General features: G+C 44.2%; 1 protein-coding gene across 2 annotated transcripts in view; it reads left to right on the top strand.

The window, feature by feature from the left end:
- The window catches only part of CMYA5 (cardiomyopathy associated 5), a 150,515-nt gene that overhangs the window by 18,767 nt on the left and 113,370 nt on the right, over nucleotides 1-18,378 (top strand). For both annotated transcript variants that reach the window (XM_068250143.1, XM_068250134.1), the window contains exon 2: nucleotides 8,636-9,552. In XM_068250143.1, the coding sequence (XP_068106244.1) occupies nucleotides 8,688-9,552 (865 nt within the window). In that variant the 5' untranslated portion in view covers nucleotides 8,636-8,687. The remainder of the gene's footprint in view (nucleotides 1-8,635; nucleotides 9,553-18,378) is intronic.

The raw sequence follows: 18,378 nt of genomic DNA, 5'->3' as shown, positions 1-18,378 counted from the left end.
AAATAAATATAGATATTGCAGCCTCCCTATCCCTTTCACTTCAGTTGTCCTTTAATTATCATATACAGAAATGAAAAGAAAAAGCATTGCTGCTATAGGCATAAGAAGGTGCTTGTTAACTCCCTTGGTGGTATGATTCTTTCTGGATTTTAGGGTCTAAAAGCGGTGCAATTTTTTGTGCCCTTTCAGACCCTACAACCTGGAAAAAAATCATGCTGCCAGCCAGGGAGATCTGCAGCAGCCCAGCAATCACTCACCTCTCTGGCTCCAGTGCTGCAGTTATGCCTCCATCCTCCGGGTGGCGCTGCAACTCTAAAGTGAAATTGCCGGCTGTCGTCATGATGACAGCCGGCGATCTCACCAGCAGGAAGCAGAGCCCTGGAGGAAAGGAAGAAGAATGGCGGCAGACGTCGGGATCCCTGGGAGATATGTAGAACCGCCCGCTGCACGCTACAGAAGCGCACGGAAGGGGTTGTTCCGGGTGTACAGAACACCCCCCTGCACCAAGACCGGAAGTCTCCCTCTAAATCTTAGCAGCGGCAGCCACAGATGCACAGCTGCCGCCTGCTCATATCTGTGTGCGGCGAGAAGGACTCTGACTAGAGCGAGGGGCCCAGGGATGCGGGAGCCGGCTTTATTCCTCGCTCCCTCCCTCCCTCTGAATTCCCCTCACCTGCGGTGATTGTGTGCCCGGCTCCCCCATGAGTGTGTGCGCAGCGGAGCGGTAGGTCCTCTTACCGCAGATCAGGCGCACCGGCAACTAGTCTCTATGCTTCCTGTGACGTCATGGTACACAGGAAGCAGGAGACTCCAGTTGCCGATGCGCCTGATCTGCGGTAAGAGGACCTACCGCTCCGCTGCGCACACACTCATGGGGGAGCCGGGCACACAATCACCGCAGGTGAGGGGAATTCAGAGGGAGGGAGGGAGCGAGGAATAAAGCCGGCTCCCGCATCCCTTATTGGCGCCGCCACAATTTTTTTCTCTCTTCTCTTCCCAGGGCAATCTTCTCCCCACACAGGGGCACCTTCCTCCACCTATCTAGTCTATACTGGGGGCATATACCTATCTAACCTATACTGGGGGGCATATACCTATCTAACCTATACTGGGGGCATATACCTATCTAACCTATACTGGGGGGCATATACCTGTCTAATCAATACTGGGGGGCATATACCTATGTAACCTATACTGGGGGGCATATACCTATCTAACCTATACTGGGGGGCATATACCTATCTAACCTATACTGGGGGGCATATACCTATCTAACCTATACTGGGGGGCATATACCTATCTAACCTATACTGGGGGCATATACCTATCTAACCTATACTGGGGGCAACTATATGGGCTACCTATACTGGGGGGGGGGACCTATAGCTGGCTACCTATACTGCGGGCACCTATACCTGTCTAAACGTTGGGGGCGCATTTTACGCCCTCACCCTGGGTGCAATTTAGCCTAGAAACTGCTAGTATTTGGCTCCACCCACACCATGTTTTGGCCACGCCCACACACCGCTTTCAGGAACCCCCCCCTTGGAAATCCTGGATTTGCCCCTGCGCTATACTCTGCATAGAGCCTCCGCCGGATACCCAGAGCAGAGGTCAGGATTACCGCTCTTACCTGCGGTTTTCCGCTCTGACCCTAGCTCGGGATTACCGCCAAGGAGGTTAAAAGGAACCTGAGGTGTGAGACCCATGGAAGCTGCCATGTTTATTTCCTTTTAAACAATAGCAGTGGCCTGGCATCCAGCTGATCTTTCTGGTCAGTAGTGTCTGAATCACACACATGGAACAAGCATGCAGCTAATATTGTCAGATTTTTGTCAAACATCTGATCTGCATGCTTGTTCAGGGTCTATGGATTAAATTATTAGAGGGCAGAGGATCAGCCAGGCAATGTGCATTATTTAAAAGGAAAAATGTCAGCCTCCATATCTCTCTCACTTCAGGTTCCCTTTAAGGTGCCCATTACTGGTACAATCTCCCAAACTATCGCACATACCATCAATTGGATCATGTGCCATTAATAGTGCTGATTGACCAATCGCACCGTTGGTCTGAATTTCTAAACAATTATTTTAGTCTGATTGGATTATTACTGTTTATCATTTCCCCCCCGCCTGAATGATCGTACGGACAATCGTTCGGAAAATTGGATCATTAATGAGCATCTTTACTCTGATTTCTAAAGTACACAAAATAAAAGGCATTTTAAAGAGACTCTGAAGTCTCTAAAAAAATCAGTTTTTTATTACAAAATCCGCAGCTCTGCCTCACACGCGTCTGTCAGCGTGTATCTCCGCCTCTCCCCGCCCCTCTTAGTCTTCCTTCACTGAGAGGGGTGGGGGAGAGGCGGAGATCCGCCGCTGACAGATGCCTGTGAGGCAGGGCTGCAGCTCATAGCTCTGCCTCACACGGAAGAGTAGAGGGCAGCAAAATCCACGACCACAAAAGTCGTGGATTTTGCAGGGGAGAGGGAGGGGGAGTTAGGGGGGATTTAGATATATTACAGCCGCGGGGATGCGGCGGTTTAGGTAGGGCTAATATGTCCATTCTGTTGGTTACAATGTATGGGTGACGGCCTACAATATACCTTCTCATCATTACCTGCCGACGTGGTTATGACATGGTCTCTATTGTTTTTTCATTAGAGAAAATAACTTGTGTTTGTCAGCTGAGCTGAAGTCTTGCTCACACTCTAGAATAGAAGGTAATCGGCTGAGGCGACAGGTCGGGGCCACCTCTGTCAAGAATTTAGTGTGTGTACGATGGCCCCTAACATCCAACGAGCATTCATGTAAAAAGGATGATGCAATCATTTGGGCACCGCATAAAGCCGATAGTAGGATGTGTAGTTATGATAGTAAAAGATAGTAAAATATTGGTACTTTTTACTGATACTTTACTCTCCCCATACCTGACTCAATTCTCACTTGAACCCTCCCTGTATTGACGTCCAACCCCAACCAACCCCCCAACTGATGCCTAGCCCTAACTAACCCCCCCAAACAATGCCTAACTATAACTGACCCCCCCCCCCCCCCCCACCACCACCACCACCACCAATGCTTAAATCTAATTGAACCCCTCCCTCCCACCAATTAATGCTTAAAGAGGAACTCCAGTGACAATAATGTAATAAAAAAAAGTGCTTCAATTTTACAATAATTATGTATAAGTGATTTAGTCAGTGTTTGCCCATTGTAAAATCTTTTAAATCCCTGATTTACATTCTGACATTTATTACATGGTGACATTTTTACTGATGGCAGGTGATGTAGCTGCTGCATTCTTTTCTGGGCAGTTGGAAACAGCTGTAAACAGCTATTTCCCACAATGCAGCAAGGTTCCCAGACAGGAAACTGCCAAGAGTTCATACTTTTCTTGTTTCTTGTGGGAGGGGTTTCACCACAGTATCAGCCATACAGAGCCCCCTGTTGGTCTGTTTGTGAAAAGGAATAGATTTATCATGTGAAAGAGGGTATCAGCTACAGAGTGGGATAAAGTTTAATTCTTGGTCGGAGTTTCTCTTTAAATCTAGCTGACCCCCCAATCGATGCATAACCCTAACCAACCCCCAAATCAATGCCCTAACCCAAAGTGCGGCTACTAATAGTTGCCGCCGATGAAGTTTTTGCACCGTCATAGGTGCCCACTGCCCATGTTAATAGCTGTGATTAGTGGCTACAATTGGAAATTTGGGCTCCTCTGGACTGCGGGATCATCTTGTCCAAGCGCGGGCAAACTCCATTTTTCTTCCTCCTTACCCTCCAAAGTTCAGAGCCGCCCCTTCCTTTTGCGTTTCTGCTCGATGTCGCTGCACTGAGATGATAATAGCTGTTTTTAAGGCATCCATCCAGCCATAAGTTAGAGGGAATTGCTGTTGTTTGCTCCACACTGCTGGTGTTGTGCCTGAAATCCTCATTCCTAGACTTCAGAGATGCAGAAGATGCCTGCTGGCAACATGTACAGCCCTCCACCTAGATGGCATTATTTAATTTGCGTTTAAATGAGATGTGATCAGAGACCCAAAGGTCCATATGCAATTACCCTTTTCTCCTAAGTTTTCTCCTAGGAGATCATTTTTCATGCTCTCCTTAAAGCGGACCTGAACTCAGAACGTCCTCTCTGCTCTAAAAGATACGCAACAGCATAATAACCTTTAACCTCATGAGGACCACAGTGCTACCCCCCCCCCCCTAAAGACCAGGCTATTTTTTGTGTAATTGGCCACTGCAGCTTTAAGGCCAAGCTGAAGGGCCGCACAACAGACCATTTCCCCCCCCCCTTTTCCCCCCACCAACAGAGCTCTCTGTTGGTGGGGTCTGATCGCTCCCCAGTGTTTGTTTTTTTGTAAATATTTATAATTTTTTTTATTCAATTTACTTATTTTATTTATTTATTTATTTTACAATACCCTCCCTCCCCCCGCCAGCCAATCCCTGTGATCAGCTGTCATAGGCTTCAGCCTATGACAGCCGATCACCGTCGACAGTCAGGAGGTGACAGCCGTGTCACACGGCTGTCCCCAGTACAGTGCTGCTGCAGATCGCTGCGCTGTACTTAGAAGAAAGACAGCGGTTTTGCTCCGCCTACCAACAGGAGATGCGTGCGCAGCCTGCCCGCGATCTCCTGCAAACTGCCGCCCCAGGACTTTACACCGATCAGCGTTAGGCGGTCCTGGGGCTGCCGCCGCTGCCACGCCCGTCGGCGTGATGCGGTCAGCAGGCAGTTAAACAAAAAACATGTCTTTGTTACAGCTGATACAAATCCTGCAATAAATCTGCACAGTTTCTACCTCCTGATTCATGGAGGCAGACATATTGTTTACAGCCTGTGCTTTCAAATGGCCTTATCTGCCATCTCTGCCGTAGGCAGTCATGTGACACATGGGACAAATCAGATTACAACGTGTGATTAGACACAAATGAGGGGGGATGAGACAGACTAAACTCTCTATACATACAGGGTGCATTCCTCTATGTATTTCTTCAGTCCTGTGCAAGAGTTCAGGTCCACTTTAAAATATCTTTCAGCGCTTTGTAACTGAAAAAATATCAGAAAGAAGGTAAAAAAGGCACGATAAAAATTATTTTGAGTCTTTTCTTGCTTGTTGGTGGTTTAAAAGGCATCTTATTGACAAGATGGGAAATTATCACCTAGGAGTAAACTCAGGAGAAAAAGTGAATTGCATATGGGCCAATGAAATAATATGGACATTTGGATGCTTTATTACAAATGTATATTTTAAAAGATTACAGAGCTTGTTACAGTATATAAAGATACTCTTTCGACTTTAAATACATTTTTTTCAAGTTAACATTGGCAAACATAAGCATAACAAATCAAAACCTAAGGGATATTTTTGGATTAAATGTAGTAACAGATAACTACAAAGCTCAAATCATAACATGCTATCAAAAGCGGCAAGTACAGCGTGTTACTGCAGGTCCAAAATGCAACGTGCAGGTTAAAGAATGGACATGCCTATGCCAGTTCTTCACAGTTTAACCACTTCCCAACTAAGGGGTTTTACCCCCTGACCACCAGAGCAATTTTCACCTTTCAGCGCTCCTTCCATTCATTCGTCTATAATTTTATCATTACTTATCGCAATGAAATGAACTATATCTTGTTTTTTTCGCCACCAATTAGGCTTTCTTTAGGTGGGACATTATGCCAAGAATTATTTTATTCTAAATGTGTTTTAATGGGAAAATAGGAAAAAATGTGGGAAAAAATTTATTATTTTTCAGTTTCGGCCTTTATAGTTTTTAAATAATGCATGCTACTGTAATTAAAACCCATTAAATGTATATGCCTATTTATCCCGGTTATAAAACCGTTTAAATTATGTCCCTATCACAATGTTTGCCGCCAATATTTTAGTTGGAAATAAAGGTGCATTTTTTCAGTTTTGCGTCCATCCCTAATTACAAGCCCATAGTTTATAAAGTAACAGTGTTATACCCTCTTGACATAAATATTTAAAAAGTTCAGTCCCTAAGGTAACTATTTATGTATTTTTTTTAAATTGTAAATTTTTTATTTTTTTTTAATTACAAAAAAAAAAATTGGGGAGTGTGGGAGGTAAGGAGTTAATTTTTTGTGTAAAACAAGTTTATTTGTGTGTAAAAAATTGTTAGGGTGTAGTTTTACTATTTGGCCACAAGATGGCAACATTACCAATTTGTTTCATGCGAACCTTCCGGACGCTTGCAGGAAGTAGAAAGAGGCTGGGACTTTGTTATTTTTTCACAATGATCGCGCTGCTCAGCCGAGCGGCAGCAGATCATTGCGGGGCTTAGATCAACAAACGGGAATGGATTTTCCCATTCGTTGATCTCTGGGCGAGCGGACGGCGGCGTGTTTACTAGCGGCGGGCGGCGTGTTTACGAGCGGGAGCGCGGACAGCGGCGGGAGTGCGCAAAGTACGGATTTCTCCGTCCCTGGGGGTGAAAGGATGGAAAAAGGGGCGGAGAAATCCGTACGCGCGGGGGTAAAGTGGTTAAACACATTTACATTGTTTACATCCCACCCTCCCAAAAATACCCAAATAAAATGTTTAACCACTTTACCCCCGCCCGTACGAATTTCTCCGTCCCTTTTTCCATCCTTTAACTCCCAGGGACGGAGAAATCCGTACTTTCCGCGCTCCCGCCGCTGCCCGTGCTCCCGCTCGTAAACACGCCGCCCACCGCTCGCCCGGAGATCAATGAACGGGAAAATCCATTCCCGTTTGTTGATCTAAGCCCCGCAATGATCCGCTGCTTTCCGATGAGCAGCGCGATCATTGTGAAAAAAGAAACACTTACCCAGCCTCCTAGTACTTCCTCCAAGAGTCCGGAAGGACGCTTGGAGGTCGCATTAAACAAAAAGTTACTGTGGCCATCTTGTGGCCAAATAGTAAAACTACACCCTAAACATTTTTCACATACAAATAAATTACTTTTACACAAAAAATTAACTCATTACCTCCCACACTCCCAATTTTTTTATTTTTTTTTGTAATAAAAAAAAAATTAAAAAATTTACAATAAAAAAATACATAAATAGTTACCTTAGGGACTGAACTTTTTAAATATTTATGTCAGGAGGGTACAACACTGTTACTTTATAAACTATGGGCTTGTAATTAGGGATGGACGCAAAACTGAAAAAAATGCACCTTTATTTCCAAATAAAATATTGGCGCCAAACATTGTGATAGGGACATAATTTAACCGCTTTTATAACCGGGACAAAAGGGCAAATACATTTCATGGGTTTTAATTACAGTAGCATGCATTATTTAAAAACTATAATGGCCGAAAACTGAAAAATAATGAATTTTTTCCCACATTTTTCCTATTTTCCCATTAAAACACATTTAGAATAAAAGAATTCTTGGCATAATGTCCCACCTAAAGAAAGCCTAATTGGTGGTGGAAAAAACAAGATACAGTTCGTTTAATTGTGATAAGTAATGATAAAGTTATAGACGAATGAATGGAAGGAGCGCTGAAAGGTGAAAATTGCTCTGGTGGTCAGGGGGTAAAACCCCTCAGTGGTGAAGTGGTTAATATAAAAAAAAAACATTACAATAATAAAAACAAAAACATAAATATTTACCTAAGGGTCTAAACTTTTTAAATATCAATGTAAAGATGAAATATTTCTATATTTTTTAAACTTGTAAATAGTGATAGATGCAAAACGGAAAAAATGCACCATTATTTCCAAATAAAATATTGTCGCCATACATTGTGATAGGGACATAATTTTAACGGTGTAATAATCGGGACATATGGGCAAATACAATACGTGAGTTTTAATTATGGAAGCATGTATTATTTTAAAACTATAATGGCTGAAAACAGAGAAATAATGATTTTTTTCCGTTTTTTTTCTTATTCCTTCTGTTAAAATGCATTTACAGTAAAGTGGCTCTTAGCAAAATGTACCCCCCAAAGAAAGCCTAATTGGTGGTGGAAAAAACAAGATATAGATCAGTTCATTGTGATAAGTAGTGATAAAGTTATAGGCTAATGAATGGGAGGTGAACATTGCTCAAGTGAAAACGACGGAACGCGAATGGGTTAACAAGCTCAAATTATACAGCATGTTTACAGTTTCCCCAGGTTTTTGGCCTAAGAGGGCCTCCTGTCTTTAGGAAATCCATTTGGTTAGAGTATGCCCACAGGCACCTTAACACACCCACTGCATTTAGTGGTAGCTGATTGTTTCACCACAGTTATTATTATTATTGATTTATAAAGTCCCAACGTATTCAGTGGTGCTGTACAAAGTAGGGGTACATAATGATACCTACAATGATATACATCAAATATGGACACTGGTATAAAACACAAAACTGGTGATTTGAATGACAAATGTAACATGATGAATAAAATGTATAACAGACTGCAAGCTTTGAAATGAATCATAAATTCCAAGACACAAATAGGATTGAGAGACCTGCCTTCGAGAGCTTACAATCTAAAGCTATTTAGTTTTCAAATGGTTGCAGTGTATATGGAAAGTCTTATCAAATTGTTAAAACAAAAAAGGTTCTGCCGTATTTTACAAGTAAAATTCTAATTCAACCAAATACTTATAACTTTTCTTTTGCTTATTGCTCTAGTTTAAAAGATGTGGTTGATGCTGGAGATGTGAAACCAAAGCTCCAATGTCTCATGTCCAACCCAGACTTCTCTATGGTGACAGTCCAGTGTGAAGACAGCGGAATTCACTGGGAGACCACCTCAAGCAGATGCTCCACACCATGGGCATCAGAAGCTAGCACCACTTCTGATATCTACAGCATGGAGAGCTCATCAGTCGGAACCCCATCTGGTAAAGTTATCTTCATCATGGATGAAGGTAAGATGCGCAGGAAGAGAGTTAGGCCTTCATCCTCATCAAAGTTTACAAGGCTGTCTCCACATCACAAGAAAAGTGGGGAAAATCCTAAAGAGTCTGCTGACAGCATGGAGGAGTCTTTCAAGCACGCCCTGGAAAAAGCTAAACGTCACCTGTCTACACACACAGAAGAAGCTAACACTACTGACAGTCCTGCCAAGCCTCCCGATGACATAACATCTCAGAACCAAGAGGAGCCTCCTAAGGACAGTACTTCTCAGAACCAAGAGGAGCCTCCTAAAGACAGTACATCTCAGAACCCCGAGGAGCCTCCTAAAGACAGTACATCTCAGAACCCCGAGGAGCCTCCTAAAGACAGTACATCTCAGAACCCCGAGGAGCCTCATAAAGACAGTACTTCTCAGAACCAAGATGAACCACCTAAAGACAGTACTTCTCAGAACCCAGAGGAGACTCCAAAATACTCTACATCTGAGAACACAGAGGAGCCTCCTGAAACCAGCACCTCTCAAAACCCAGAGAAACCTCCTAAAGACAGCACATCTCAGTACACAGAGGAGCCAAAGTCAGACTTAGGTTCAGAGAAGACAACTCAAGATGAGAAAGTGGAACCTACCCCAGCTGAGGCCACTGCAGTTCCACCAAGCAATCCAGCTGAAAAAACACAATCTGATAAAGGTAGGAAGCGTTTTCACTCTCAACTTTCAAAGAAGTTTTCCAATCCTATTCATTTAAATCAATTCAAGAAAATGGGCACCATCTTTTTTACGGTGTCTTTTAGATAACAGGAAGATTGGCATTGCAGCATGACCCAACACCTTGTCTCTTCCTATTAATTTCAATCAGAATCAGACACATCAGATTATGTTCCTTAAAAGTCTGATTTATCATTTTTAACTGAGGTGCCAGGTTAGCAGGCAGACTGTCATGCACAATACCATGGGCGTCCGCAGAAAATTTTCCAGGGGGGAGGCAAAAAAGAGGGAGAGGAAGAAGCGGGGCACAACAAAAATTTGGGGCGGCGTTGTGTGGCGCGCTCGGCGCACCAAAAAATGGGGCTACAGCATGCCGAAAAATGGGTGTGGTCATGAACCAGAATGTGGGTGTGGTCGTGGGTGGAGACAAGATTACATGAACTTAGCAATGGTGGGACATTAGATTAGGACAGTGGTGACGAACCTTTTGGAGGACGAGTGCCCAAACTGCAACCCAAAAGTCACTAATCTATCGCAAAGTGCCAATAGCAATTTAAACTAAATACAAATGTTTTAACTCATACATGAACATTATGGAAAATCCAAGTTGAAAATAAACTGTGAAGATAAACAATTTTATCCATCCGACTCCTGGAAAATGTGTTCATTTTTTTTAGAACCTCCCAGTTTCATTTTCGGTTTTGAAAAGCTGAAAAAGTAGGTTTAATGCTATTGTCTCAAATGATGATGATTCAGCTTTTTCCATAGTCTCGCAGTTAGCAATCATGTGACCCCCCCAACAAGACAAATTCAGTAATCATGAGGCCCCCCCATCAAGACAAATTCAGCAATCATGAGGCCCCCAACATGACCAACTCAGCAATCATGAGGCCCCCAACAAGACAAATTCAGCAATCATGAGGCCCCCAACAAGACAAATTCAGCAATCATGAGGCCCCCAACAAGACAAATTCAGTGATCTTGAGGCCCCCAACAAATCATAAGGCCCCCAACAAGACAAAGTCAGTAACCATGAGGCCCCCAATAAGACAAATTCAGCAGTCATGAGGCACATAAATAGACAGCATTTCACATAAATAGTCAGAATGCCCCCTTAATATGGTAGACACCTCTCACCTGGCAACAGTTCCCCAAAATACATTCAATCTGACAGCAGTGGTTCCCCAAAAATAGGTAGCCCCAGGTCTATAGGTGTCCCCAGAACAGGTAGCCGGGGGTAGAGATGTCCCCAGAACAGGTAGCCAGGGGTATATGTGCCCAGTATATGTAGGCAGGGGTATATGTGCCCAGTATATGTAGCCAGAGGTATATGTGCCCAGTATATGTAGGCAGAGGTATATGTGCCCAGTATATGTAGTCAGGGGTATATGTGCCCAGTATATGTAGTCTGGGGTATATGTCCCCAGTATATGTAGCCAGGGGTATATGTCCCCAGTATATGTAGCCAGAGGTATAGATGACCCCAGTATATGTAGTCAGGGGTATAAGTGACCAGTATATGTAGCCAGGGGTATATGTGCCCAGTATATGTAGCCGGGGGTATATGTGCCCAGTATATGTACTCGGGGGTATATGTGCCCAGTATATGTAGGCAGGGGTATATGTGCCCAGTATATGTAGGCAGGGGTATATGTGCCCAGTATATGTAGCCAGGGGTATATGTGCCCAGTATATGTAGTCAGGGGCATATGTGCCCAGTATATGTAGTCAGGGTTATATGTGCCCAGTATATGTAGGCAGGTGTATATGTGCCCAGTATATGTAGGCAGGTGTATATGTGCCCAGTATATGTAGCCAGGGGTATATGTGCCCAGTATATGTAGCCAGGGGTATATGTGCCCAGTATATGTAGCCAGGGGTATATGTGCTCAGTATATGAAGCCAGAGGTATATGTGCCCAGTATATGAAGCCAGAGGTATATGTAGCCAGGGGTATATGTGCCCAGTATATGTAGCCAGGGGTATATGTGCCCAGTATATGTAGCCAGGGGTATATGTGCCCAGTATATGTAGGCAGGAGAGGGGTATATGTCCCCAGAATAAGTAGCCAGGTGTGCCCCTAGCAGGAGGGGAGCAGCGCAGAGAAGAGGGAGAGCTATGGGCACAGTGGGGAAGGGCGGACATCTCCCCCCCCCCCTTCCCTCACCTTAGGGGGCTCTCCCTCCCTCGCTCTCCCCTCCGGAACGAAGTGTTGTGCAGCGGCTGGGCAGCGGGCGGAACTTACCTCCGTCTCGTTCAGGCACAGGATGGATTTGCCGCTAGTCTGTTCTGGTCCAGATCAGACAGCGGTACCAGAACTTCTGGCGCTTGGAGCGAGACGGAGGTGAGTTCCGCGCGCTGCCCAGCCGCTGCACAACACTTCGTTCCGGAGGGGAGAGCGAGGGAGGGAGAGCCCCCTAAGGTTGGGAAGGGGGCGGGAGACGTCCGCCCTTCCCCACTGTGCACATAGCTCTCCCTCTTCTCTGCGCTGCTCCCCTCCTGCTGGCCGCACAGGCACGTGGCCAGGGGGGGCAGCGGACGGCCAGGGTCGGGCAGACGCCCGAAATTGCCATATGTGCGGATGCCCATGCACAAAACATCTTATTCCTAACCAATCAGCTCCAAAAGGGCAGATACACCTGCATCTTCAGCAAATGACTCATTCATAAACTTCACAGTATAGTAACCTCATTAGTCTGCCATAGACATTGGAACACATATGATCTGACCACTCACTCGACACTCTCCCAGAAGACTGACCCCTACACTTGGCTGCTTGGTTGAACATTCATATCTGTGTTTTTGGAGAGGCAGATGAAGAATTTAGCAATTGTTTAACTCTCGATTTTTACATAAAATAACAAGTGAAACTCCATATATTACATGTATAAAAATGAGGCAGTGGAACAACAGTGAAATACAACCACAGGTCTCCTAAAAACTAAATAGAGGCAAAACACTTATATCTGGCTGTGTAAACAGTCCCTGAGAGTTCTCTCAAGCTCAAAGTTACTCATTTATTTATTTCAGTTAACGTTTATTGAAGGGTAAAACCAAAATATATTCTGAACATTAACAATCATCTATAAGCGTTAGCAAATAGACCCAAAAGCCAGATTAGAAGCATGCATACAAGCTATTTACAGATATAAGCTAACATAAACACCATTAAGCCCCATAGTTTAAGACATGTTATTATACTATTAGTCAGGGGAAGCCCCAGATGCTTAGGATTATATCTTAGGTATTTATCTTGAACCACCTGTAAATCTAAGGAGGAGCTAGAGCATAGTATTAGTGTGGGGTTAGTCAGGACTCTGATAAAAAGTATGCCCTGATCAAGTCGTGTAATTGTTCAACTCTGGGTGTCGAAGAAGGAAGAAAAAGAAAAAGGCCCCCAGAAGTGGACCACAATTGGGAAAGGATCCACTGCTAGGGATAAAGTATAAGGGGTACAGGGTACTGGAGTTGTAAATACGCTAGAGGAACATATTTATGAGCATTGATCAGTGACCCATAAGGAGTTTATATTTTTCTGATACTTGGAAATCGTTCCAAAGAGCCCATGTGTAATTAAACTTTTCCAATTTGTCTGTTGCGCAAGCTATGATCCTCTCCATAGACTCCACAGCTCCCACCCTTCCAATCCATTCTTTGATTGTGGGTATATCTGTTTTTTTTCCAGTGAACTGGAATAAGAGCTCTAGCTGCATTGATTAAGTGGGCTACTAGAGATGTTTTGTAGCTTTTGCTTGAGTCTGTGGTGTCATGGAGAAGAAGCGAGGCCGGTGTAAAGGGAACCCTGCTCCAAGTTATGTCTTTAATTAGTTGGTGAATCTGGGTCCAGTAGTTCTGGATTTTTGGACATTCCCAAAAGATGTGTATGAGAGAACCTTCCGAGTGATTGCATCTCCAGCACCTGTCGGAGACTGAAGGGAAAATTCTGTGTAAAAGTTTTGGCGTCCTATACCATCTGGTTATGAGCTTATAGCCTAGTTCCTGTATGTTGACACTTATGGAACCCCTGTGATTGAGGGAGAGGATTTTATGCCACTGGTCATTGGTATATTGTGTTTCCAGGTCTTTTTCCCATTCCTCCTGAAATCTCGTTTTGTTGGGTAACGGGCTAGTAAGGAGGAGCTGGTAGAGTTGGGAAATTAAATGTCTATGTGGTCCCTTGCTGCCAATTAATCTTTCAAAGGGAGATAATGATGTGGCCCAATTAACTTTGCTAGATATTTCTTGTGTAAAATGGCGGACCTGGAAATATTGCCACTGAGATAGTTGGCAATCATCTCTCATTGCATTGAGATCCGGTAAAGACTTAGCTGTACCATTACTGACAAAGTCCTGGAGTCTGGGACAGTCACCACTGGGCCATCTTTGAAGGAAGGCTATGTCTTTTGCTGGGGAGAAAGCAGGATTGTTGGTGAGGGGAGTGAGTCTGCCGGGGAAGGATGCCAAGCCCTTAGGCGGTAGATATTTGCGCATGCTTTTAATTGTGGCTTCAATCAGGGGGTTTTCCCAGCTATTTCGTGTGGTTAAAGGAAAGTCAGTCCAACCCAGGGCGGAGGTTGGGAGATCAGAATTTTCTCCCTCAACCTGTGCCCATTGTTTGGGTAGGGAATAGTTGGACCATTCAATGGCTCTGCTTAGTTGTGAGGCCAGATGGTATGTGTGAATGTCAGGGAGAGCCATGCCTCCCATATCCTTGGGAAGAATCAATGTTGATTGTTTGATTCTTGGGGGTTTCCCTTCCCAGATAAATTTATTGATAGCAGATTGAAGATCTTTAATATATGTTGGCGGTAGGGAAATCGGGAGGCATTGGCTAACATACAGAAATCTTGGAAGCAAAGTCATTTTGACAGAGGCTATTCTGCCAAACCATGAGAGCTTTTTTTGGGTGCCCCAAGATGTTAGGTCTGCTTTGAGCTTTTTACTTAAGGGAATAAAATTGCTTGCAAGGATGTTGTTTAGATTCTGAGGGATGTCTATTCCTAAGTAGTGTAGCGATTCAGTTGACCAAGAGAAAGTGAATATTGTTTGACAGTGTTTAACTGTTTCGGGGTCAAGTGAGATGTTCAGGGCTCTTGACTTATGAAAATTTATTTTAAGGTTGGAGAGAGAGCCAAACTGTTCAAACTGTTTCATTAGATTGGGTATAGAAGTTAGAGGGTCTTGGAGAAAAAATAATAGATCATCGGCGAAAGCGGACACTACATGGTCTGAGGATTTCGTACGTATCCTTCTAACTGCCGGGTTTGCTCTCACGGCATTAAGGAAAGGTTCTAGAGTGATTACATATAGCAACGGGGAAAGGGGGCACCCTTGCCGTGTACCATTGGTGATGGTAAATTTGTCAGAAAGCAAGCCATTGGCCTTTACTTTGGCTGAGGGATTGGAATATAGTAAGTTAATCCAATTTAACATATTGGGGCCAAGACCTAGGCGTGACAGGGCCGCACGGGAAAAGTCCCATGCCACCCTGTCAAAGGCCTTTTCCGCGTCAGTTGAAAGGAGGAAGGCTTTGAGTTTGAGTTTTTTAGTTAAAGCTATAACACCAACTGCTCTCATAACATTGTCTCTGGCCTCTCTCCCTGGGATAAAGCCCGATTGGTCTATCTTGATATGTTCTGGAATAAACGGAATGAGTCTGTTTGCCAAAATTTTAGCAAATATCTTGGCATCCAGGTTGAGAAGGGAAATGGGCCTATAATTGGAACAGAGCTTGGCATCCTTCCCCGGTTTAGGGATTACTGTTATGTGGGCCTCCAGGAATTGGGGGGAGGGAGTAGTGTCTGGGGTAATTGATTTAAAGGCTGCGGTAAAGGCTGGGGCCAGCACCTTAGCGAACAGTTTGTAATATTGGGAGCTAAACTCGTCAGGTCCAGGTGCTTTGCCAGATTTCAAGCCTCTAACCGCCACCAAAAACTCATCCTCAGATATTGGAGCTTCCAGGTCTTTGAAGTCATCTTGTGAGATATTAAGAGGAGAGGAGAATTTAGTTAGGTATTCTGCAATTTTGTTAGTTCTCTGGGTGCAAGTCTTGCAGATTGTACAATTCTTTGTAAAACCTGCGAAACTCTTCAACTATATCATCTGATTTAGCTAGTTTGGTGTGTTTAGTGCCAATGATGGTGAGAATATGGGAGTTTAGCATTTTTTGGCGTAGGGCTTCTGCTAAGTATTTACCACTCTTATTTCCTAGTTCATAAAATATTTTCTTTCCTGACAAGATTTTCTGTTTAGCCTCGGTAAATAGTAGGGAGTGTAGTCTAGCTCTGCGTTCAGTCAGTGTTTCTAGTGTTTGTGCAGCAAGGGATTGTTTATGAAGCTTCTCTAAATTGCAGATTTCCTCCGAGAGTTTAATTATTCCCTCTTCTTTTTCTTTTTTCAACTTGGCCCCCAACTGTATAAGGCGTCCCCTAATCACCGGTTTGTGAGCCTCCCAGATTGTGAGGGTTGATGTATCAGTGTTTCTGTGATCTAGAAAATAGTTATCTAGCGCTGTTGTTATAGTAGCTACTCTAGCTTCATCAGCTAGAATTTGAGGGTTGAGCCTCCAACACCATGATTTGCTTACTTTCTCAGGGAAGCTCACAATAAGGGAGATGGGGGAATGATCCGAGATTGTCTTGGAACCAATGGATGGAGCGCGTATGAGTGTCAAATCTCTTTGTGAGACAAAAAAGTAGTCAATACGTGAATACTTTTGGTGTATGGGGGAAAAAAACGTGTAGTCTTTTTCAAGGGGGTGTGATATTCTCCAAGGGTCCATAAGTGTCAACTTTTGCAGGCTGGACCTGATAAATTTTAGTGCCCTGTAAGATAGCGTGGAAGAGCCATTCGAGCAGTCAGTCAGTGGTTGTAAGGGTATGTTAAAGTCTCCTCCAAGAATCAAAATGCCTGATGTAAAATAAGAGAGACGGTTGAGGGTTGATGCGATGAAGGAAGGTTGTTGCTTGTTAGGAGCATAAACTGTTGCTAAAGTAAAGATTCGATTGTTGAGCTTTCCTTTTACAAATAAGAACCTACCCTCTGGGTCTTTCTCTACTTCTTCTACCCGAAAAGGGACGCTTTTGTGTATAAATATTGACACTCCCTTAGTTTTGGTTGTTTGGGAGGTAGCGTGTATGGCTGTTGGAAAGTGTCTATCAAATCTAGATGGTATATGATTTGTTCTGAGGTGAGTTTCTTGAAGAAAAGCAAAGTGAGTCTTTTCTTTCTTAAGAAGGTCAAAGACCATGGTTCTTTTGGCTGGAATGTTCAGGCCATTCACATTGAGTGAGAGAAATTTCCACTCTAATTGTGTCCGGCAGGTGCTGGTTGCTTCAGTCATTTTGTGCAACAGATTAGGTTCCCCCAATATCTGGCAGATTATAGAGGGATATGGTATATCTGATAGTGGGGAGAGAAGAGCTCGAAATGAGGAGAGGGGGAGAAGTGATGAGAGGGTGAAAGGAGGTATTAGAGGAGAGGGGGAGGTGAGGATTGCAAACACCCAGAGTTGGAGAGGCCAAAACTGCATCAAGTGTGATGTATTAAGAGAATGACCAGGGAAAAAGAAGATGTAAGAGTTATTGAGTCTAGCTAGTGAAAAAGAAAATTATTCCCAGCGTAGGTGTGGTTTTATTAAGCCAACACCTACTTTGATAATGGGCAAGGTATTCAGTGTATGTATAAATAGTACATACACTGTGTGGGGATGTGGAAGACACCCAGTATCCGTAATGACTAGTCACAACCGTGTGAGTCTAATCAGCAGATAAGGGGCCTGATTCACAAAGCGGTGCAAACTTTTTCGCGGACTTTTGCGCGCGCAATTTGCCGCGATTCGCGCGGTCGCGGACTTTTGCGCGCGCAATTTGCCGCAATTCACGCAAATTGCGGCAAATTGCGCGCGCAAAAGTCCGCGATCGCGCGAATCGCGGCAAATTGCCCGCGAAAAAGTTTGCACCGCTTTGTGAATCAGGCCCAAGGTGTTGGAAGCGGTAGGGCAATTGGAAAACCGCCGCCTCCGCTTTACAGAACGTAAAAATTGCTAAAACCAGCTATTCTATTATTAGTGATAACTTATAATTGAAACAGAACTAGAGCAATAAGGCAACCATAGAAAGATATTTCTAAACGGTGATATGGAGAGGTGTCATTGTGTACATCCCCTCAGAGCCGCTAGGCTAAGGATGTTGATATAGCCTGTAGGTGGATTGTGAATCAGGCTCTAGGGTAATGCACAACAGGCCATTTTGTTTCACATTTTCCAAATAGGAAAGAGCAGAGTTACTCATCCCATCTCTTCCTCTCTATTGTGTTTCGTATCCTAAACATTATAAACCGTAGACAGTATACGCAAAGGCTTGCAATATATCCCTGAGCTTGTCCCCAACAGCATTGAGAGACAGGCCTATAGGCAGGGCCGGGCCGAGGCATAGGCTGGAGAGGCTCCAGCCTCAGGGCGCAGTGTAGGAGGGGCGCACAATTCATTCAGCTGTCATTCTTAATTGTGTTTGAAGCAGAAAGAAATTAGAAAAGGGGATACATAGCAGTGACTGCAAGCCAGATAACTAGATATTAAGGTTGTGGGCCCTGTGGCACCTCTTAGTCTAATAGCAATCAGTGTGTGACAGCTGGGGTGGCAGGGAGGGAGGGGCGCACTTTGGTGTCTCAGCCTTGGGTGCTGGAGGACCTTGTCCCGCCTCTGCCTATAGGTGTCCCAGAGGGGACCGGAAGACAGCCATGTAGTCATCCTGGGTATGGTTGAGTCAGGGGATAAAATCTGTTGAGATACTATGAATTTGTGATAAGA

The sequence above is a fragment of the Hyperolius riggenbachi genome, chromosome 1, assembly GCF_040937935.1.
Source record: "Hyperolius riggenbachi isolate aHypRig1 chromosome 1, aHypRig1.pri, whole genome shotgun sequence".
Taxonomy (NCBI): domain Eukaryota; kingdom Metazoa; phylum Chordata; class Amphibia; order Anura; family Hyperoliidae; genus Hyperolius; species Hyperolius riggenbachi.
This window is presented reverse-complemented; position numbering and strand designations above follow the sequence as displayed.